Consider the following 23,453-nt stretch of genomic DNA (forward strand, 5'->3'; position numbering starts at 1 on the left):
TGACCACTGATCACTTTTACCAACCATCACCAGCCTCGCCTTGTTGCGGTAAGTGTCAATCTGACCTGCTCCTCGAAAGCCACTCTCCCCCTGTGCTGGCGAGGGATGGGCCCGCTTATGGAGCCATGCAGTCCTTCCACAGGCTGCCGTTTGGCTCCACAGCACCGGGTGACAACGTCACGATACCAGTAGAGCATGAATCTAGTGCACTGAAAGCACCCGGTCTCTTTGCCCACGGCCACTCTCCGTTTGGAGGAACAACACCTCAGATTCCGTCCAGGTAGACTCCAACCTGATGGCATGAGCAATGATTTCTCCAACTTCCAGTAATTTTATCTTCCTTCCCCCCCCCCCCACAACGCCCTTCCCTCTTCTTCAGTCCTCAACTCTGACCTCCTACCTCTTCACCCTACCCAGGTGCCCCTCCTCCTTCCCTTACTCCCATGGTGCTCTTTCCTCTCCTATCAGATTCCTTCTTCTCCAGCTCTTCATGTTTTCCACCAATCAGGTCATAGCTTCTTACATCACCTGCCTGGCTTCACCTAACACCTTCTAGGTGTCCTCCACCTTTCCTTTCCAGAATCCTCCCCCGTCCTTTTCAGTCCCGATGAAGGGTCTTGACCCAGAACGTCGACTGCTTATTCATTTCCGTAGCTGCTGCCTGACCTGCCATGTTCCTCCAGCATTTTGTGTGTGTTGCTCTGGATTTCCAGAAACTCTTCTGCTTATCAATGTTAATCCTGCTTATCCCTCAGGTCTCTTTAAAGTCTCCTAAAGTCCCTGTCACTGAGTCTCTTTTTATTTCATTTTATTTAGTGATCCAGTGTGGAGTAGGCCATTCTGGCACTTTGAGCCGCACCCCCCCCCCCGACAACCTCCGACAAACCCAGTTAACCCTAACCTAACCACAGGACAATTTACAGGACCAGTTAACCTACCCAGAATGTCTTTGGGTTGTGGGAGGAGACCTGAGAAACCCCACGCATCCCACCAGGAGGGCGTACCTTACGGGGGTGGGGGGGGGCACAAGAATTGAACTCTGAACTCCAGAATGCCCCAAGCTGTAATAGCATCTCGTTAACCCCTGTGGTTTACTGTGGTGTCCAAAAATCTATCACCCCAGATGGGACTCGAACCCACAATCCCTGGCTTAGGAGGCCAGTGCCTTATCCATTAGGCCACTGGGGCCATGTATTCAAGCCAGAATTTGAATCCCAAAGTGCATCACCTCACATTTCTGTGGTGTAAATTCCATCTGCCACCAATTCTGGACAACTTTAACAGACTGTACTGTCAGACAACCTCCTTTTTCATCGAAAACTCTACCAATTTTCATGACATCTGTAAACTTACCTCATTCTGATTAAATATGTACAACAAAGGTCTGAGCATCAACCCCTTTAGTGCATTACTTATTTCCAGTCAAACACCCATCCACCATTACCTCTCCCTCCTATCATCCAGGTTGTATCATCCGCAAACCCGTTCAGCTCTTTGGTCCATGTTCTTGGGCTGCGATATCTTAGTCAAATGGTACCAAACTATGCCTGGGTGGACTGGTTATAGGTGAGTAAGTGCCTTTTGATTGCACTGTTATCAACACTTTCCATTGCATTCCAGATGATTGAGGGTTTACTGATAGGCCAATAACTAGATGGAAAGCAGTTGTCCTACTTTGGCCAAACAGCCTGGCAGCTTTCCGTGATGTCAGGTAGACAGCAGTGTTATAACTACCTGGCCTCCACTTACCTTGCGTATTGTGAATAGATCAGAGCTGGGCAATTTTCGGGTTGTAATGGTGGAACTGTACTAGAACGGCTTGACTGGAGAGTGGTCACTCCTGAAGCAGAAGTCCTCAGCGCTGGCGCCTTTGCCATATCCAGGGCTGGGACGTTTCTTAGTACCACATGTGAATGGAGTTGACTGAAGGCTGCACTTTGTGGTCGTCCCAAGGAGAAAACCAAGGCAGATGATCAACTGGAGACTTCCGGTTGAATGTGATTGCAAATGCTTCACCTCAGCCTCTTTCCCTTTCTCCTGTGGTCCTCTCTCCTCTCCTATCAGAGTCCTTCTTCTCTACCCGCCTGGCTTCACCTATCACCTTCGACCGATCCTCCATCCTCTCTCCCCACCTTTTTATTCTGGTGTCTTCCTCTTTTCCTTTTCCAGTCCTAAAGAAGGGTCTCGCCTGAAACGTCAACTGTTTATTCATTTCCACAGATGCTGCCTGTCCTGCTGAGTTCCTCCAGCATTTTGTGTATGTGTTGCTTGGGATATTCCTGGTGGTTGCCCCCACCAATTATCTGCTTAATTCTCCATGACCATTAATGAGCTGGTGTGGCAGGACTGCAGAGCTTTCATCTAAGCTGTTGCTTGTGACATTAATTAGCCCTCTCCGCCTGTTGTGTGCTGCAGACGATATAGTCACTGGAAGATTATTGGACCTGAAGGCAGGCAAATTGCCAGGGCCCAATAACCGGGACATGGAGTTTTCATAGGAAGTGGGTGAGTGTGTGGAATGGGCTGCCGGCAGCAGCGGTGGAGGCGGAAACAACAGGGTCTTTTAAGAGACTCCTGGATGGCTACATGGAGCTTAGAAAAATAGAGGGCTATGGGTAAAGCCTAGGTAGTTCTAAGGTAGGGGCATGTTCGGCACAGCTTTGTGGGCCGAAGGGTCTGTATTGTGCTGTAGATTTTCTATGTTTCTATGACAACAGACAGGGGACCTATTGGCTGAAGTTTTTCAAAACTCATAGGGTTTGTGGAGGCACCAGTGGATTGTAAAAACAGCAATATGAACCCCATCTTCAATATTTATTTAGAGATACAGCATGGGAAAGGCCCTTCCGCCCCAGTGCCCCGCAGCGCCCAGAAACCCACCCATTTAACCCTAGCCTAATCACAGGACAACTTACAATGACCAATTAACCTACTAACCAGTACGTCTTTGAACCATGGGTGAAAATCGGAGCACCCGGGGGATACCCACGGACCCACGGGGAGAATGTAGAAACTCCTCACAACGCAAGTGGAATGTAAGGCGTTGCTTCTCTGCTCTGAAGGCGGCCTCATCTTGGCAAGAGGACCGACATGTCGCAACAGGATTGGGACTGAAAGTTAACACGCCTGGCCACCATGGAGGCCTTTAGCGGATGGAGCGGAGGTGCCCCCCCCCCGATTTACGACGGATCTCACCAATGTAGAGGAGGCCGCGTCGGGAAGCACCAGACACAATAGATGTCAGGTTCTCAGGTGAAGTGTGGCCTCACCTGGAAAGACTGTTTGGGGCCCTGAATGGAGGTCAATCAGGTGAGACACTTAGGTCACTTGCAGAGATTAGCGGAGAGGGATGAGTGGGCAAGAGAATCCCGGAGGGAGTGATTCTTATGGAAAGTGGAGACCGGGTGAGGTAAAGATACGTTTGGTGGTGCATTCCCTTTGGAGATGAGGGAAGTTGAGGAGAATGATCTGTTGGATGTGGAGGCTCATGAGGTGATAGGTAAGGACAGGAGGAACTCTATCACTACTGAGGTGGTGACCGCAGATGTTCAGGAAGTGGAGGAGATGCGGGTGAGGGCAGCAGCAATGGTTGTAACTGGAGACTTGTTGGTTTAACACTTTTGTGGCAAGATGCTGGTGTCTATTCTCAAGGGAGACATGGCTAGTCATTTAGAGAATCCTAATGGAATCAAACAAGGCCAAACTGGTTTAATGAAAACGGTTGACAAATCTTTGAGCATGTAATAAGCAGAGTTGATAGAAGGGGAATTTGTAGATGTAACACATTTGGATTTTCAGAAAACTTTTGACAAAGTGCTACACCAAAGGCTGATGTACATGGTGTTCGGAGAAGGGTGTTGTAATGGATTGGGGTCATTTAGACACAATGACTCAGAACAGTTCTTTTTCAGATTGGAAACATCCAGCATCAGATTTTAGCTTCAGCTATTTACTATCTATGTTAACGGTGAATTGTAACGTCACGAAGCAGCGAAAAACCACCCCTCCCCCTCACCATGTCTACGCTGACCGTCAAATATCCATCTGTTTCCATCCAATTGACCAGCACTTAGCCCTCTATTCACGTGAGTGCCTAGATGCTTCCTAAACGTGACGATACCAGCCTTCACCATCATCTCATGCAGACTGCAGCCACTCTCTGGGTGAAAAAAGATTCTTCCTCAAGTCCCCTCTGAGCCTCTTGCTCCTCCCCTTAAAATTATGCCCTCTGGTCTCAGCCATGGGGAAAGAATTCTTACTATCTACTGTATTTTGTGTGTGGAGTGCCTCCTTATAATGGAAGCATTATATCTCAGGCATTGCCTCTGTCCGTCCCCAATGCAGTGTCACCATGCTCTTCCGACAGTGTGGTGATCTGAAGTGCAAGTGGTATTCCAACTGTGGCCTATCCGTTATCTTAATACGTTGCGCCAAGACCTGCGCGCTCCTGTACCTTACGTTCCTGCTGATGAAGACAAGCATTCCGTGTGCTTTCTTTCACCACTCCAACTGTGCTGCTCTCTGCAGGATCTTTAAACGTGTAAACCCAAGTCGCCCTGGGTCCGACCGATCGCTGGTAGTGGACAGACTCCCAAAATGCATCACCTCCCACTTATCAGGAATAAATTCCATTTGCCATTGTGTTTCCCAGCTTACCAGCTGATCAGTAAAATATCCAAGTTTGCTGATAACACCAGAAAAGTGGAGGGAGAGCACATTATCATGATGATATTTACATTCCTCAATGGGATATTAACTGGTTGATTAATGGTAGATGGAATTCAATGTGGCCAAACCTGATGTGGGCACGTGGCCAAGTGGTTAAGGTGTTCGACTAGCAATCTGAAGGTCGTGAGTTCGAGCCCCAGCCGAGGGAACGTGGTGTGTCCTTGAGCAAGGCACTTAACCACACATTGCTCTGCGATGACACTGGTGCCAAGCTGTATGGGTCTTAATGCCCTTCCCTTGGACAACATCAGTGTCGTGGAGAGGGGAGACTTGCAGCATGGGCAACTGCCGGTCTTCCATACAATCTTGCCCAAGCCTGCGCCCTGGAGAGTGAAGACTTTCCAGGCGCAGATCCATGGTCTCGCAAGACTAACGGATGCCTTAAACCTGAAGTGATATAGTTTGGGAAGAACTTGGGGAAATATTTGGGATTTTGCTGCTGAACTGTCTGATTTTCCAAACTATTGGATGTAATTCTTAATCTCTGATTCTATGAATACCACAGCCTTTATAAAGCACAGGAGGTACATAATAAAGTGACCACTGAAGTGGCCACTTTTAAAGTGGTCTCAGCCCAAAACATTGACTGTTTACTCATTTCCACAGACACTGCCTGACCTGCTGAGTTCCTCCAGCATTTTGTGTGTGTTGAAGTCACCACTGAGTTTAAATTGCCCCTGGTGAGGGTTGGCGGGCGCTGAGTGTTAAATTACCCGTGGAAAGGGTTGAAGTGGCCGCTGAGTTTAAATTGCCCCTGGTGAGGGTTGGCGGGCGCTGAGTGTTAAATTACCCGTGGAAAGGGTTGAAGTGGCCGCTGAGTTTAAATTGCCCCTGGTGTGGGGTGGTGGGCGCTGAGTGGTAAATTACCCCTGGTGGGGGTTGAAGTGGCCGCTGAGTTTAAATTGCCCCTGGTGAGGGTCGAAGTGGGGCCAGAGTTTAAATTGCCCCTGGTGAGTCTTAGAATTTTGGGGAGTTGATGAGGATGTGGGGGGAAATTAGAAATGGGACTGATGTAGACAGTGTCAATAGGTGTTTGATGGCCACTGGGAGATAGATAGATAGATAGATATACTTTATTGATCCCGAGGGAAATTGGGTTTCGTTACAGCCGCACCAACCAAGAGTAGAGCATAAAACTCTATTCTTGGTTCTGGGTCTGAGATCCCACTTCCTCTGGCAGTCTGCGTTGGGTCTTACTGATATACAGGAGGCCTCGCCGGGATCACTGGACATTGTAGACAGTTTCACCGAGTACCTACGCTCCATGCGCCAGAAGAAGGGGGATCTCCCAGTGGCCACGCGTTTTAATTGCACTTCTCAGTCCCATTCCGATATGTCAATCCATGGCCTCCTCTAGTGTCCCAATGAGGCCACACTCAGGTTAGAGGAACAACACCTTATATTCTGTCTGGGTACTAACATAACATTACCCTTTTGACACAGCTTTTCTATTTCCTGTTGTAATTTGTAGTCCACAATCCAGCTACTATTTGGAGCCAGTATATATCTGCCATCCGGGTCCTTTTACCCTTGCAGTTTCTTAACTCAACCCGCAAGGATTCAACATCTTCTGATCCTCTGTCACATCTTTCAAATGATTTGATGCCATTCTTTACCAGTAGAGCCATACTACCCTCTCTAACCACCTTCCTATCCTTCTGATACAATGTGTAACCTTGGACGTTCAGCTCCCTACTGCAACCATCCTTCAGCCATGGTTCAGTGATGGCCACAACATCATTCCTGACAATCTGTAAGAGTGCAACAGGATCATTCACCATATTTCTTATACTCCATGCATTGAGATGTAACACCTCCCCCAGGACAGATCCCAATGATCCAAGAACCTGAAGCCCTGCCCCCTGCACCAGCTTCTCAGCCACACATTTATCTGCCAGACCATCCAAAGTCGTACGGGTTAGTAAGTTGTGAGCGTGCTATACTGTAACCATGGCCACACTTTGGGGCTGCCCCGGTACATCCTTCGACTGTGTTGGTCGCTGGCACAAATGATGCGTTTCACTGTGTAAAATCATAAGACATAGGAGCAGAATTAGGCCATCGAGTCTGCTCCATCATTCAATCATGGCTGATCCTTTTTTCTATCTCCTCCTCAACCCCAGTTCCTGGCCTTCTCCCTGTAACCTTTGATGCCATGTCCAATCAAGAACCTATCAATCCCTGCCTTAAACACACCCAATGACCTGGCCTCCTCAGCTGAATATGGCAAAAAATTCCACAAATTCACCACCCTTTGGCTAAAGAAATTCCTCTGCACCTCTGTTTTCCTATCCGAGACTATGCCCTCTTATCCTAGACTCTCCCACCATAGGAAACATTTTTTCCACATCTACTCTGTTTAGGCCTTTCAACATTCGAAAGGTTTCAATGAGATCCCACTCATCCTTCTTAATTCCAGCGAGTACAGACCCAGAGCCATCAAACGTTTCTCGTATGATAACCCTTTCATTCCTGGAATCATCCTTGGGAACCTCCTCTGGACCTTCTCCAATGACAGCACATCTTTTCTAAGATGAGGGGCCCAAATCTGTTCACAATACTCAAGGTGAGGCCTCACCGGTGCCTTATAAAGCCTCAGCATCACATCTCTGCCCTTATCTAGACCTCTTGAAATGAATGCTAACATTGCATTTGCCTTCCTCACCACTGACTCAACTTGCAAGTTAACCTTCAGGGTATTCTGCGCAAGGGCTCCCAAGTCCCCCTGCATCTCAGATTCCTGGATTTTTTCACCATTTAGAAAAGAGTCCGCACATTTATCTCTACCACCAAAGTGCAGAACCATGAATTTTTCAACATTGTACTTCATTTGCCACTTTCTTGCCCATTCTCCTAATCTGTCTAAGTCCTTCTGCATCCTACCTGTTTCCTCAACACTACTTGCCCCTCAACCAATCTTTGTATCATCTGCAAACCTGGCAACAAAGCCACCTATTCCATCATCTAAATCATTTAAATCCAGGATAAAAAGAAGTGGTCCCAATACTGACCGCTGCGGAACACCACTAGTCACTGGCAGCCAAGCAGAAGAGGATCCTTTTATTCCCACTCACTACCTCCTACCAATCAGCCAATGCTCTAACCATGTTAGTAACTTTCCTGTAATACCTTTCTTTTTAAATCTTTTTATTGAATAAGTATACCAAAAGGTAAGCCATATAAACATTAATACAATGTTAAAATATAATAAAATTACAGAAGGTATCAATACCGAAAAAAAAAATACTACAAACAATGTAATTTAAACATAAGAAACCAAGATAACATAATAGTATACTAAATTTTATATATATATCGATAGAAAAAAAAGAAAAAAAAACCCAAAAAAACAACCCACCGTGCAACTAACTAAAAGCAAAGCAAAGCAATGGGCTAACTTGAAACCAAACAGAGTTAAACTTAAAATCACGTCCTCAATCCCGACCTCCATTAAAAACAGTGAAAAAAAAACAAGAAGGGTATATATTACATTAAATGAAAATATCGAATAAAAGATCCCCAAATCTGTTCAAATTTAAATGAAGAATCATAAAGGTTACTTCTAATTTTCTCCAGATTCAAACATAATATCGTCTGGGAGAACCAAAAAAAAGGTAGTTGGAGCATTAAGCTCTTTCCAATGTTGTAAAATACATCTTTTCGCCATTAAAGTAAGAAATGCAATCATTCTACGGGCTGAAGGGGAAAGATTACTAGAAATTTTAGATAGTCCAAAGATAGCAGTAATAGGGTGAGGAGAGATATCTATATTTAACACCTTAGAAATAATATTAAAAATGTCTCTCCAAAAAGTTTCCAAAGTAGGGCAAGACCAAAACATATGAGTTAAAGAGGCTATCTGCCCCGAACATCTATCACAAAAAGGATTAATATGCAAATAAAAACGCGCTAACTTATCTTTGGACATATGTGCTCTATGAACAACTTTAAATTGAATTAGGGAATGTTTAGCGCAAATAGAGGAAGTATTAACTAATTGTAAAATCTGCCCCCAATCATCCACAGAAATGGTAAGCCCCAATTCCTGTTCCCAATCTACCCTAATCTTATCAAATGGAGCTTTCCTAAGTTTCATAATAATATTATAAATCATAGCCGATGCACCTTTCTGACATGGATTAAGGTTAATTATCGAATCTAAAATATATGTAGGAGGAAGCATTGGAAAGGAAGAAAGTATAGTACTTAGGAAATTTCTAACTTGCAAATATCTAAAAAAAATGTATTCTTGATAAATTATATTTGTTAGATAGTTGTTCAAAAGACATAAGGGAACCATCTAAAAATAAATCCAAAAACCATAAAATACCCTTAGTCTTCCAAGTTTGAAAAGCGCGATCCGTAAAAGAGGGAGGAAAAAATATGTTACCTAAAATAGGAATCGCTAACCCGAATTGATTAAGATCAAAAAATTTTCTGAATTGAAACCAAATACGCAAAGCATATTTAACTATCGGGTTAGAGACCTGCTTAAGGCGTTTTGAATCAAAAGGGAGAGAGGAACCTAAAATAGAGCCAAGTGTATAGCCCTGAACAGATTGTAGTTCCAATGCTACCCATTTAGGAATAGATAGTATATCCTGATCAAGTAACCAAAATTTCATATGTCGAATATTAATTGCCCAATAATAGAATCTAAAGTTAGGTAATGCTAAACCTCCCTCTCTCTTAGCTTTCTGTAAGTGTATTTCACCCAGTCTCGGATTTTTATTCTGCCAAATAAATGAAGAAATTTTAGAGTCTACTTTATCAAAGAAAGATTTTGGAACAAAAATTGGTAATGCCTGAAACACATATAAAAATTTTGGCAAAAAAAACATCTTAACTGCATTAATACGGCCAATCAAAGTTAAACATAAAGGAAACCATTTAGATGAAAGTTGAGTAATATGGTCTATTAATGGTAAAAAGTTAATCTTAAATAAATCTTTATATTTACAAGTAATTTTAATCCCAAGATAAGAAAAATAGTTATCAATCAATTTAAATGGAAATTTATAATATAAGGGAACTTTCCTGTAATACCATGGGCTCTTAACTTGGTAAGCAGCCTCGTGTGCGACACTTTGTCAAAGGCCTTCTGGAAGTCCAAATATACAACATCCACTACATCCCCTTTATCTATCCTACTTGTAATCTCCTCAAAGAATTCCAACAGATTTATCAGGCAGGATTTTCCTTGAAGGAAACCATGCTGACTTTGTCCTGTCTTGTCCTGTGTCACCAAGTACTCCATCACCTCATTCTTAACAATTGACTCCAACATCTTCCCAACCACTGAGGTCAGGCTAGCTGGTCTATAATTTCCTTTCCGCTGCCTTCCTCCTTTCTTAAAGAGTGGAGTAACATTTGCAATTTTCCAGTACTCTGGCACCATGCCAGAGTCCAATAATTTATGAAAGATCATTTCTAATGCCGCCACAATCTCCAACACTACCTCTTTCAGAACCCTAGGGTGCAGTTCACCTGGTCCGGGTATGTTTCGATGTTTCGATGCACATGTGACAAATCAAGCCAATCTTTAAAAACAGGAGCCTGGGGGACTTCACTGTGTTCTTAGCAAGCACCTAGTCACACTCAGCACCTTCACGTGCCTTTCTACCTACTCCTGACTGAGTCCGTAAAACAAGTCTTCCTGAGTCATGAGATTACAGATTGTGATGGAATACTTTTCTTCTGCTGCTGACGTCTCTCTCCTATTTTTAAATATGCACATCTGTTCCTAAAACATTCTATAAGCATAAAAATAGCACAGAACTTGAAGCAATATGCCGAGAAACCAATGCAGTACTCCTTTAACATTACAATGCCAACAGCACAACACACCCTCTGTACTGTGAATCAAACACACTATTGTCTCCGTAATTCTGATTCTGACAGTCCAAGAGTAAGAGATCATGTCAGCACAGAAACTGACCATTCAGGTCACCTAGTCATGCCGAACTATTGTATTGCCCAGTCTCATTGACCGGCAAAAGGATAATAGACTCACCATAGCCTCTCCTCCCCATCCAAGCACCTACCCAGTGTAGAAATAAACCCTGCTTTCACCACTTCTGCTGACAGCTTGTTCCACTACCCCGTTCCCACTCAGGTTCCACTTAAATATTTCACCTTTCACCCTTGACCTCTAGTTCTCGTCTTGTCCAATCTCAACAGCAAAAGCCTGCTTGAATGCACTCTCTTTATACCCCTCATAATTTTATATACCTGCGACTTCAAAAGTAAAGCACTGTCTGCAAAGTCACAGCATGCCAAAGTCATCTAGCCGGAGCAAGCCTAGTCTCTGCCGAAACGAGTGCCGGTAATTCGCCTTTCCTCACCGGAGCAACCCTGTCCGGTTACTTCGCTGAAGCGAGCCTGCAAAGTTTCCTCATCAAGGTGGGTCCGTCAGTTAACCCACCGGAGAGAATCAAGAGCCGCTGTCTACTGTTCCCGGGCCGAGTCGAGAGCTCGGCACTACCCGGAGGTTCCAAGTGCCATGTCCTGGCTCCAGCGGCATCCAAGTACCACATTCATGTCCTGGCCCTGGCAGCATCCAAGTACCATGTCAAGTCCTGATCCTGGCGGCTTCCCAGTTCTGAGTCTAGTCCTGGCCCTGGCGGTCTGTGATTCCTGTCCTACCCCCTTGTCGGATCCCTTCTCTGCCCCTCTCGCCTCTAGCCCTCATCTGCAGCCCCCGCCTGCACTTCAGTCTAGTTCCATCACCGGAGCTAGATAGGTACTGTCTGGCTTTCATTCGTGTTGGTCTTGTCCTGTCCTGTCCTCGCCTCCGTGGGGTAAGTCAGGCCGTCTTGCCGTTGCCCCACGGGGGTCATGTCTTGTCGTGTCTTGTCCTCGCCTCCATGGGGTAAGTCTGGCTGTCTTACCGTTGCCCCGCGGGGAGTCCTGTCTTGTCTTGTCCTGTCCTCGCCTCCTTGGGGTAAGTCAGGCCATTTTGCCGTTGCCCCGCGGGGAGTTGTGTCTTGTCTTGTCTTGTCCTTGCCTCCGTGGGGTAAGTCAGGCCGTCTTACTGTTGCCCCGCGGGGAGTCGTGTCTTGTCGTGTCTTGACCTCGCCTCCGTGGGGTAAGTCAGGCCATCTTGCCATTGCCCCGCGGAGGGTCATGAGTCCCGGCCCTATGTCCCGTACCCAAGGAGGGGTCCTGGCTCTCTGTTCTGTGTGTGAATCCCGGCCCTATGTCCTGTGCCCAAGGGGGGGTCCCGACTCTGTGTTCTGTGTATGTGTCTGTGGTTCCATGTGCCTGCTCTCCCTTGCCCCACCCTTGCTCCTAAAGCCCCCGCCACTGTGGCAGATGCCTACGGCATGTTCGTAACACCATTGAAGACTCGTCCCATCCCGGACACTGCCTGTTCAATCTCCTGCCATCTGGCAGGAGATACAGAAACACCTTAGCCAAGAAGGTAAAAACAGCTTCCTCCTGAGGGCTGTTGTGCAGCTGAATAATGCCACACCCCGGCTTGCCAACGGCCTTTGAGTGTACGGACCATCAAGATCACATGTTGCATACAAATATGGAAATTCTTTTTTAATTAAGCCATATGGCATGCACTGTAAATGTCTGTTTTGTACAGACTGGAGTAGCACTACAATCTCGTTGACTTGAGCAATGACATTAAAGTTCTGTTTTATTCCTACCTGTTCATGAGTCTATCTAGATACTTCTTAAGCATTGCCATTGTAACTACTTCCACCACATCCACTAGTTCTATGTACTTACGGCTCTGTTTAAAAAACATATTTTCATCATAAATCTCCTTTAAACTTCCCCCCGTCTCTGCCCTCTATGATTTGACATTTCCACTCTGGGAAAAGGCTCTGACGATATAGTTTACCGATACCTCTGATTGTGTTATTTACTTCCATCAGATGGCCCCTCCGCTGCCGACAGTCTCGAGCAAATTTGTCTGACCCCTCCTCAAAGTTAATACTCATGGATGCAGTGTTCCCAGCACTACAATTCTGACAAGGCAATACTCCATCAGAACTACAGCTCTGTTGATGTGTCTCATTGGTCATTGTTGCAATTCCAACTGTGTATTGCCTCTTCCGTAACCAAATTCCGAAGGTGCAATATTCCCTCTGGGTATTGTTATTTGCACCGGGGCCCAGCGGAGACTAGCAGCCGGCGCGACAGCCAATGTTCCCTCTAATTTGTAATGACCAGTGTGTGCAAAAGTCTTGCGCTGTGCAGTTTTCTGCCCAGTGACAACAACATGCGCGCCCTGAATAATTACTTCAATAAACACAGTATAAATAAGCCTGTTCTAAAATCTGCAGACAAATCATCGCAAACTCCTCGTTGTCAACACTGTCCGTATCAGAAACCAAAAAGGAAATGTGATTGTGTACGATCGTGAAATATACTTGACATGCCAACGAGGTGGAGGGTGACAACCTTTTGTGCGCGGTTTAAATTGCTCTGTGCGCTAGTAGCAGAAGATGGGTGCGCGCATATGCGTACGCCTTAGAGGGAACATTGGTGACAGCCAACCAATCAGAACAATGAGTCAGGCCAATATAAATGAGCACTTGGCAGAAACAACACTCAATTGCACGCTGATGATGTCACTTCAACTAGTGACGAGACGTTTGCAACCCAACCTCCAGGCTCGGTAAACAATAGCCAAACCGAGCTACCAACCTTCCATTCTCTTCCATTTCACACATGAAATGCTGTCTCAGTATCGCAATTTATGAAATGTCTCGGTATCGCGATTTATGAAATGTCTCGGCATCGCGATTTATGAAATGTCTCAGTATCGCGATTTATGAAATGTCTCGGTATTGAGATTTATGAAATGTCTCAGTATTGAGATTTATGAAATGTCTCGGCATCGCGATTTATGAAATGTCTCGGTATTGCGATTTATGAAATGCTGTCTCAGTATCGCGATTTATGAAATGTCTCAGTATTGAGATTTATGAAATGTCTCGGCATCGCGATTTATGAAATGTCTCGGTATCGCGATTTATGAAATGTCTCAGTATTGCGATTTATGAAATGTCTCGGTATTGCGATTTATGAAATGCTGTCTCAGTATCGCGATTTATGAAATGTCTCGGTATTGCGATTTATGAAATGTCTCGGTATTGCGATTTATGAAATGTCTCGGCATTGCGATTTATGAAATGTCTCGGTATTGCGATTTATGAAATGCTGTCTCAGTATCGCGATTTATGAAATGTCTCAGTATTGCGATTTATGAAGTGTCTTGGTATTGCGATTTATGAAATATCTCGGTATTGTGATTTATGAAATGCTGTCTCAGTATTGCGATTTTGACCAGGCAACCAATACTTCATTGCAATTCTGACAGTAGAGCCACTACTATTCAAAGGCCACTCTGTATTGTCATTCTGATAATACTACCTTACAACAGTGATATTTATGGAGGTGAATGGAAACAAAATTGACAGATTCTCACAAAAATACACACACAATGCTGGAGGAACTCAGCAGGCCAGGCAGCATCTATGGAAAAGAGTACAGTCGGCGTTTCGGGCCGAGACCCTTCAGCGGGACTGGAATAAGAGAGTGGAAGAAGGTGGAGGGAGGAGAGGGAGAAGTACCAAGTGGTAGGTGATAGGTGGAACCAGGAGAGGGGAGGCGGTGAAGTAAAGAGCTGGGAAGTCGACAGGTGAAAGAGATAAAGGTCTGGAGTAGAGGGAATCTGATAGGAGAGGGTAGAAGGTCATGGAAGAAAAGGGAAGGGGAGTAGCACCAGAGGGAGGTGATGGGCAGGTAAGGAGATGAGGTGAGAGAGGGAATGGGAATGGGGAATGGGGAAGGAGAAGGGGGCGGCATTACAGGAAATTTGAGAAATTGATGGTCTCACAATGGTGGGATGTGATGGAGTACAGTAGATTAGTTAATTAATTATAGGGTAACTAATTACTGGTAGTGTATGGTTATGTATAGGAACTGAGGTTACATTTTTGCACAAATCTAACAGCAGAAGGGGTAACGGGAAAAAAAATGCTTTATTAAACTGTTAAAACCGGAGCCCAGCCTCAGATTATCGACAAAGTTCCAGCGTACACAGCACTGTGGGCCCCTGCTTTCAACCCGCCATCGTGTCACACCTTTCACTCCCCCCCAGCCACGCACCCTCCCTCACCGCTGGGACGCTGACCAGACTCCCATGTCGTTCACCACCACGCTGAGCTCACCCTGTTGCCTGATGCAGCTTCGGGCAGTTTCCAGGACGGTGAGCAGCCTGCGGTTGAGGGCGGAGAGGTGAGGCTCGGTGAGGATGGGGGACAGCCGGTCACTCCGCAGTGACTCCCGCATGACGTCGCTCAGCCTGTAGGGCCCTGTGGCCAGAAGTTGGAGGCGAAGGAACGTGCTTCTCCGTATCCTGCACACAATGACAATTTTTTAAAAAGCCATCGGACAGCAACTCAGCACAGTGTAAAACCATTTCTGACCCAGCTGTGGCTGTGCAGCCTGAGTTTCAAGACAGAAGTCAGAGGAAAGGGTGATTCGCAGGGCAACGGGTGGGAGAGGGAGCTGGGGTGAGTAGCAAGGCAAGGTTTAAGGGGCAAATACTGCAGGGCGAGGGTCACAGGTCATGGGGGTCGTCACAGAGGGAATAAACCGGGTTCAGTCACAGGGGCTGTGCCTTAGAGTGGGACTTACCGGCAGCATTGCTGAAGGGGGGCCAGGATTGAGAGCTCATCATGAGAGTGCCTTCCGAACCTTGGAAAGAAAACAAGTAAACAAATGCATTGGCTTCCATCCAGGCTCAAAACGGAGTTTATTGTCGTGCACAAATACATATTATATATCATCATCGTCATTATGTGCCGTGTTGTATGACATCATCATTATGTGCCATGCCATTGCCATATGACATCATTATTATGTGCTGTGACATGTGACCTGGGTGAACATGGTCCTATGACCATGATTGTTCTTGGAAAATTTTTCTACAGAAGTGTTTTGTCATTGTCTTCTTCTGGGCAGTGTCTTCACAAGACTGATGACCCCAGCCATTATCAATACCCTTCAGAGATTGTCTGCCTGGTGTCAGTGGTCACATAACCAGGACTTGTGATATGCACCAGCTGCTCATACGACCATCCACCACCTGCTCCCATGGCTTCACGTGACCCTGATCGAGGGCTAAGTAGGTGCTACATCTTGCCCAGGGTGACCTGCAGGCTAGCAGAGGGAAGGAGTGCCTTACACCTCCTTTCGTAGAGACATATCTCCACCCTGCCATGTGCATTCTGCATATGCACAGGTGCAACAACAAACTTAACTTGCAGCAGCATCGCAGATAAACAGCATTCACAAGAAAAAGGTAAACATAAATTACACACTTTTTTAAACAAAATGAACAATTAGGATTTTAAAAGAATCAAGTGATCAAAACGGCCTTGGTGTTGCTGAACTCCAGTGATTAGGGACGTGCGGGCTGGTTCAAGAACCAAATGGTTGAAGGGAAGCAGCTGTTCCTGAACTTTCATCTCCTAAAGCCAAATATATACACACAACCCTGAGATTTATTTTCTTGTGTCCACATTCAGCAAATCTATAGAAATAGCTATAATAGGTTTGATGAAATATCACCCAGAGAGCTGAAGATAACAAACTGTGCAAATACAAATATACATAAATAGCGATAAATAATGAGAACGTGAGATAATGAGACAAAGAGTCCTTGAGAGTGAGATCAGTGGTTGCAGGAATATTTCAATGATGAGGTAAGTGAAGTCTCTGTGGCTAAAGGCACTGGGTATCGCAGAGGCGGTGGGACATGACAACATTCTGGCAATTACATTACTGAACAGTCACACTCCAGGTCTGTCTGTGCCCTTTGACTAGCTGTTCCAGTACAGCTACGACACCGGCACCTCCCCAGCTGTGTGGAAAACTGCTCCATATTCACCACCATCCATGACTCCTCAGCTATTGAGGCAGTCCAAAACAAAATGCAAGGGCCAGACAATATCCAGGCCTGGCCTATAGCTGGCAAGAAACATTAATGTCACACATACCAAGCAAGAATGATATCCAATGAGGGAAATTTCAGCTAACATCCCCTGGCATTACATCATTGAATCCCAAACTATCATTATCTATCTGTGTCTGTCTATCTATCTATCTATCTATCTATCTATCTGTCTATCTATCTATCTATCTATCGGTCTTTCTATCTATCCATCTGTCTGTCTGTCCATCTATCTATCTGTCTTTCTATCTATCTGTCTGCCTATCTATCTGTCTGTCTATCTAACCATCTATCTATCTATCTGTCTTTCTATCTATCTGTCTGTCTGTCGGTCTATGTGTCTCTATCTATCCATCTGTCTGTCTATCTATCTATCTGTCTACCTATCTGTCTATGTGTCTATCTATCTATCCATCTGTCTGTCTGTCTGTCTATCTATCTATCTATCTATCTGTCTGTCTGCCTATCTATCTGTCTGCATATCTATCTATATATTTATTAGGTATTCATTGGGATACAGCGTGAGTTGGATACTTCCAGACCTTCAAGCTCGGCAACCACCGATCTAATCCCAGCCTAATAACGGGAGAACTTATAATGTTGACCAAAGCTGGTAGGTCTTTGGACTGTGGGAGGAAACCGGAGCACCTGGAGGAAACCCACGCGGTCACGGGGAGAACGTACAAACTCCTTTCAGGTGGTGGGAGGAAGTGAGCCCCTGTGGCCTGTACTGTAAAGCGTTGTGCTGACCACTGCACTATGTATCTTGGGGAGTTACCATCGATGGAGCAGCCATGTCAACAACGTGGTTACAAGAGCAGCTCAGAGACTGGGAATCCTGTGGTGAGTAACTTTCCTCCTAACTCCCCAAAACCTGTCCATCATCTACAAGCTCAAGTCAGGAGTGTGATGGAAGATCCTCACTTGTCTGGGTGAGCACAGGACGGAGCCCACAGAGCTAATATATTGTGCAGGAGTGAAGTAGGAGGAGCTGTGTGCAAGGACAAAGCGATTGATCGACAGAGAACGTAGGCTTGATTTGATTGGCAGGAGCAGTGGAGGAGAGATGAGGAAAACTTTGTCTAGCTAAAGAGTAGTGGGGGTCTTTAACTTACTGACTGAAGGAGTGATGAGGTGTGAGGGCAGAAATTGTAAGCACCGAACACCCGGATGGGTATGTGAAGAACGAAGAAAAATGGCAGATGCAGTTTAGTGCTGATGGGTGTGAGGTGTTGCCTTCAGTAGGACCAGCCAGGGTAGGTCTTACACAGGGAACGGTAGGGCACTGAGGAGTGTGGTAGAACAAAGGGATCTGGGAATACAGGTCCATAGTTCATTGAAGCGGACGTCACAGGTACACAGAATCATAAAGAAAGCTTTTGGCACATTGGTGTTCACAGATCCAGGTATTGAGTACAGGAGGTGGGATGTTATGTTGAATTTGGAGTGTTGTGTGAAATTTTGGTCACCTACCTACAGGAAAGTTGTAAATAAAGTTGAAAGAGTACAGAGAAAATTTACAAGGATGTTGGCGGGACTGGAGGACCTGAGTTATATGGAAAGATTGAATAGGTTTGGACTTTATTTCTCGGAACATAGAAGATTGATAGGAGATTTGATAGAGGTATACAAAATTTTGTGTGGTACAGATAGAGTGAGTGGAAGCAGGCTTTTTCCACTGAGGTTGGGTCGGACTACAACTAGAAGTCATGGGTTAAGAATGAAAGGAGAAAAGTTTAAGAAGAGGACGTGAGGAGAAACTTTTTCACTAAGAGGGTCATGAGAGTGTGGAACAAGCTGCCAACTCAAGTGGTGCATGCGAGCTCGACTTCAACATTTAAGAGAAGTTTGGATAGGTTATATGAGTGATAGGGGTAGGGAGGGCAATGGCCCGGGCGCAGATCGATGGGAGCAGGCAATTTAAATGGCTCAGCATGGACTAGAGGGGCCAAGTGGCCTGTTTCTGTGCTGTAGTTTTCTACGTCTCTATGACTCTGTGTCCAAGAGCTGGCTACAGAGGTATCTGAGGCAGCTGCATGTTTTGCTGCCATGGATATGGTGCATTTAAACTTTTTTATGATAACTGGATTCTGCCCCTTTTCCAGGAAATTCTTTCTGTTAATTATCATACTCTCTCAACATTCCACCTCGTCCCTTTGTTGAATGTGTTCAACACCTATCTCCCTGCGATCTGTTCCCTCTCTTGTCATTTTCAACTTCCCTTTGAGGCCACTTCAAAGTTCAAAGTAAATTTATTGTCAAAGTACATGTATGTCACCATATACAACCCCGAGATTCATTGTCTTGTGGGCATACTCATTAAATCCATAATTGAATAATAACCATAATAGCATCAATGAAAGACTAAACCGACTTGAGTGTTCAACCAGTGCACAAAAGACAACAAACTGTGCAAATACAAAAATAAAGAAATAACAATATAAATAAATAAGAAATAAATATCGAGGATATGAGATGAAGAGTCCCTGAAAGTAAGTTCATTGGTTGTGGGAACATTTCAAGGGCAAGTGAAGTTGAGTTACCCTCTTTGGTTCAAGAGCCTGATGGTTGAGGGGTAATAACTGTTCCCGAACCTGGTGGTGTGAGTCCTGAGGCTCCTGTACCTTCTTCCGGATGGCAGCAGCGAGAAGAGAGCATGACCTGGGTGGTGGGGGTCCCTAATGATGGATGCTGCTTTCCTGCGACAGCATTTCATGTAGATTTGCTCAATGGTGGGGAGGGCTTTACCCATGATGGACTGGGCCATACCCACTACTTTTTGTAGGGTTTGCCGTTCTTTGCAAACTCTAAACACTAAATCTGCAAGAGCTCCTACAGGGGTGGCATTAAGAGCATCCTAACTGGCTGCATCGCTGCCTGGTACAGGAACTGCATCAACCTTGGTCGCGGGGCACTACGGAGAGTGGTACGGACAGCCCAGCACATCTGTGGATGTGAACTTCCCTCCATCGAGGACATTTACAGCAGCAGGCGCAGAAAGAAGGCCTGGAAGATCATTGGGGACACCAGCCACCCCAACCATAAACTGTTCCAGCTGCTTCCATCTGGCAAACACTAGCACAGCATTAATGCCAGGACCAACAGCTTCTTTCTACAAGCCGTTAGACTTTTAAATTCACATGTTTGTACATTGTGACGGAGTCATAACGCAAAGATTTTTACTCCCTCACATTGTGGGGTGGATGTAAGATTTAAATAAATTCAGATTCAAACATACAAGTTACAAATCAAACCCTCCTTTATCTGTAAGTACACCAGTTCAGATCAAACAATAGACCATAGAATTACAATCAAGTGTTAATACAAATTTGCCAGCCTTATCTCTGAGATAACATTGGTCTTTAAGAAGGCTTAGAATCCTTGAACGGTTTATAAATTGCTTTTTGCCATGCGAAAGGATGTAATATATCTTTTTATTATCAAATCCTGTGTTTGTCATTTTGGAAGACATTGTCTGTTGAGGAATCACTGTCCCTATAATGACCTAATCTTATCTTGATGACTGAGTTGTGTACTTTTACAGCTGTGTAATATATCCTTCTGACTGAGCCATATCTGTTTATTACAAAACCTGTTTTTAAAGAGCAATGAATCTTTAGTAATGGATCTAGACACCTAATTGACTAATCCTACCCCGTGGGGTACTGATACTGACCACCTCGGGGAAGAGTGATCATAATATGATTGAAGGTGATTTAGTTCATTCTCAGAGTCTAAATTCTAAACAAAACAACGAGAAGTTGATGGCAGATCTTGAGAAAATATATTAAACATAAGACAATAGAGCAGTAATGCCTGATATTTAAAGAACAATATGTTTATAATAGATATAACATATCAAGGCACAAAACCCCATCTGGAAAAGCAGTGCAGATGTGGCCAGCAGGAAAAGTTAAAGACAGAAATGGGTGAAAAGAAAAGATTGCCAGAAAGCACAGTGGACCTGGAGATTGGGAGCATATCAGAATTCAGCAAACAATAAGTTGATAAGGAACAGGAAATATGGAAATATTGCAACAGGAGTGATTAAAAAGCAGATGGTAAAAGCCTCTATAGATACGCGAAGGAGTAGATTAATGCAGACTCCTTACAGATGCAGACTGAGAAATTACACTTGTGGATAAAGAAGTGGCAGAGAAACTGGGCAAATATTTGGTGTTTGCGATAAGAGTAAAACTCCACCCAGAAATAAAGGAGGACAACGGGTCAAGACAGAATTAGAATTAGAATTTTTATATCTTACATCCATCTCACAACGAGGGATTAAAAATCTTTATGTTGCATTTCCATCGCTGTGTAGAAGCAACAAGGAAGGGAAATGTGGGAAGATGTTGCCCAAACACTAAGATTGTATACATAATTGTTTTGTGTGCATGTATGTAGTCAGATACAATGTACAGTCAGATATTCAATCAGAGCAATGTGTATTGATAAATCTGATGGTCTGGTGAAAGAAGCTGTCCCATAGCCTGCTGGCCCTGGCTTTAATGCTGTGGTACCGTTTGCCAGACGGATGCAGCTGAAACAGTTTCGGGTTGGGGTGGTTGGAGTCCCTGATGATATTTCAGGCCCTTTTTACGCACCTGCTGCTATAAATGTCCTGAATAGAGGACAGTTCACATCCACAGATGCGCTGGGCTGTCCACACCACTCTCTGCAGTGCCCTGCGATTGAGGGAGGTACAGTTCCCGTACCAGCTGGTGACACAGCCAGTCAGGATGCTCTCAGTGGTGCCCCTGTAGAAAGTCCTGAGGATCTGGGGACTCGTGCCAAACTTGTTCAGCCGTCTGAGGTAAAAGAGTGTTGTTGTGCTCTTTTCACCACACAGCCAGTAGGTGAGATGTACGCCGAGGAACTTGAAACTACTCACTCTCTCAACTACTGCCCCGCTGATGTCAACAGGGACTAGACTAGAGTAAATTCTCCATTCCTCCCGTAATCCACAATCAACTCCTTTGTTTTCTCGACGTTGAGGGAGAGATTGTTTTCTTGGCGCTACTGTGTCAGGGCATTGACTTCTCTGAAGGCTGTCTCATCATTTGTTGGAAATAAGGCTGATCAATGTTGTGTCATCTGCAAATTTGATCAGCAGTTTGGAGCTGTGTGTGGCAATATAGTCGTGTGTGTATAGGGAGTAGAGAAAGGGCTCAAGACAGAGCACTGGCGAGCTCAAGAGAAATTAGCATTTGACCTAAAGGCAGAATATACTGTATGGTTAATGGCAGGATTCTTAACAGTGTGGAGAAACAGGGGGATCTTGGGGTCCAAGTCCATCATTCCCTCAAAGTTGCCCTGCGAGTTGGTATGGTGGTTAAGAAGTCCTATGGTAGCTTGGGCTTCATTAATCAGCAATGCTGAGACATATCCTAGGACACGCTGGGACACATCAACTGTGATGTACCCTGAGGTCACCTTTCGGGTCTTTCAATGCCAGACACTCTCGCCCGGGCGATCCAGCCGGGATTGATCAGGCCCTGGCTTGTATCCCAGCAGGTTTGATCCACAGGTCACACCTTTTGACCCATAGCCATCTGGATGGTTTCTTTGCAGTCCCCGTAATGCCCAAGAGAGAGTAGGTTCAGCACAGCGAGTGGCCAGCAAAACCTTTACATCCCACCTCTGTAGGCTTGCATCGTGCCCTCCACCCCTGTCTCTGGCACCGCTTTACAAGCTCCTGGTACTTGGTTTTCTTACGCTCAAACGCCTTCTCAACCCGGGCTTCCTAGGGAACTGTCAGTTCTACCTTGACCACCTGCTTCGAGGTTTCGGACAGAATGACCGTGTCAGGCCTCAGGGATGATGACGCAATGAAGTCAGGGAAGTTTAGTTGCTTGCCAAGTTCGACTTTCAGTTGCCAGTCAGACGCTGTGGCAAGCAAACCTGCTGGGATTGAGTTCAAGAGCTGCGTGTTGCAGCTCTACAAGGCTCTGGTTAGACTATTGTGTTCACTCTGGTCACCTCATTATAGGAAGAGGACGTGAAAGCTTCAGAGAGGGTGAAGAGAAGATTTAACAGTCTACTGCCTGAATTCAAGGACATGAGGAAAGGTTGAGTGAGCTAGGGCTTTTCTCTTTGGAGCGAAGAAGGCTGAGATTGGACTTGAAAGAAGCGTATAAGATTATAAAAGGCATAGATAGCATGGACAACCAGCACCTTTTTCCTAGGGCGGCAACAGTAACTATCAGAGGACAATAATTTAAGAGAATGGAGGAACGTTTGGGAGATAGGTTTTATAGACAGAGAGCAGTGGATGCTTGGAACACACTGCCACTGTGGTGACTGGGGCTGATACAACAGGGATATTTAAAAGACTCTTAGATAGGCACAAGGATTTAATGGAGGGTAATGGACTGTGTAGGAGGGAAGGGATCAATTGATCGTGGACTAGGTTTATACAGGTCAGCACAACATCGTGGGCTGAAGGGCCTGTATTGTGCTGTACTGCTCCATGTCCCTCAGGAGAGCTGATCAGTCTACACCGCTTGCTGTGAAATACAAGGTGGCAGATGAAGTGCTCGTAAATAGGATCAGTATAGATGGGTTGGAGACGATTGTCACGGACATGATGGGCTGACTCTGATCTGAAAACTCGAGCCCGTTTATTATCACTCACCCACGACCATTGTCTAAGTGAAGGAGGAAGCTGTCATTTCCAAACTTCTGGAACGTTTCATAGTGGTGCCGATCCATGTTACCTGTAGAAAGAACACAGAGACTGGTGTGA

At 45.2% G+C, this 23,453-nt stretch overlaps 1 protein-coding gene and 1 non-coding gene across 2 annotated transcripts in view; both read right to left on the minus strand.

The window, feature by feature from the left end:
* Positions 1 to 1,115: 1,115 nt before the first annotated feature.
* trnar-ccu (transfer RNA arginine (anticodon CCU)) lies at positions 1,116 to 1,188 on the minus strand. The gene has a single exon. It is a non-coding gene; the product is annotated as a tRNA-Arg (tRNA).
* Positions 1,189 to 14,725: 13,537 nt separating this feature from the next.
* The window catches only part of LOC134353985 (extracellular serine/threonine protein kinase FAM20C-like), a 46,451-nt gene continuing 37,723 nt past the window's right edge, over positions 14,726 to 23,453 (minus strand). The window contains exons 8-10 of the mRNA XM_063062606.1: positions 23,343 to 23,424; positions 15,391 to 15,450; positions 14,726 to 15,109 (exon numbers count right to left, since the gene is read on the minus strand). Coding sequence (XP_062918676.1) covers positions 14,866 to 15,109; positions 15,391 to 15,450; positions 23,343 to 23,424 — 386 coding nt within the window. The 3' untranslated portion in view covers positions 14,726 to 14,865. The remainder of the gene's footprint in view (positions 15,110 to 15,390; positions 15,451 to 23,342; positions 23,425 to 23,453) is intronic.

Source organism: Mobula hypostoma, chromosome 11, assembly GCF_963921235.1.
Source record: "Mobula hypostoma chromosome 11, sMobHyp1.1, whole genome shotgun sequence".
NCBI classification, from domain to species: domain Eukaryota; kingdom Metazoa; phylum Chordata; class Chondrichthyes; order Myliobatiformes; family Myliobatidae; genus Mobula; species Mobula hypostoma.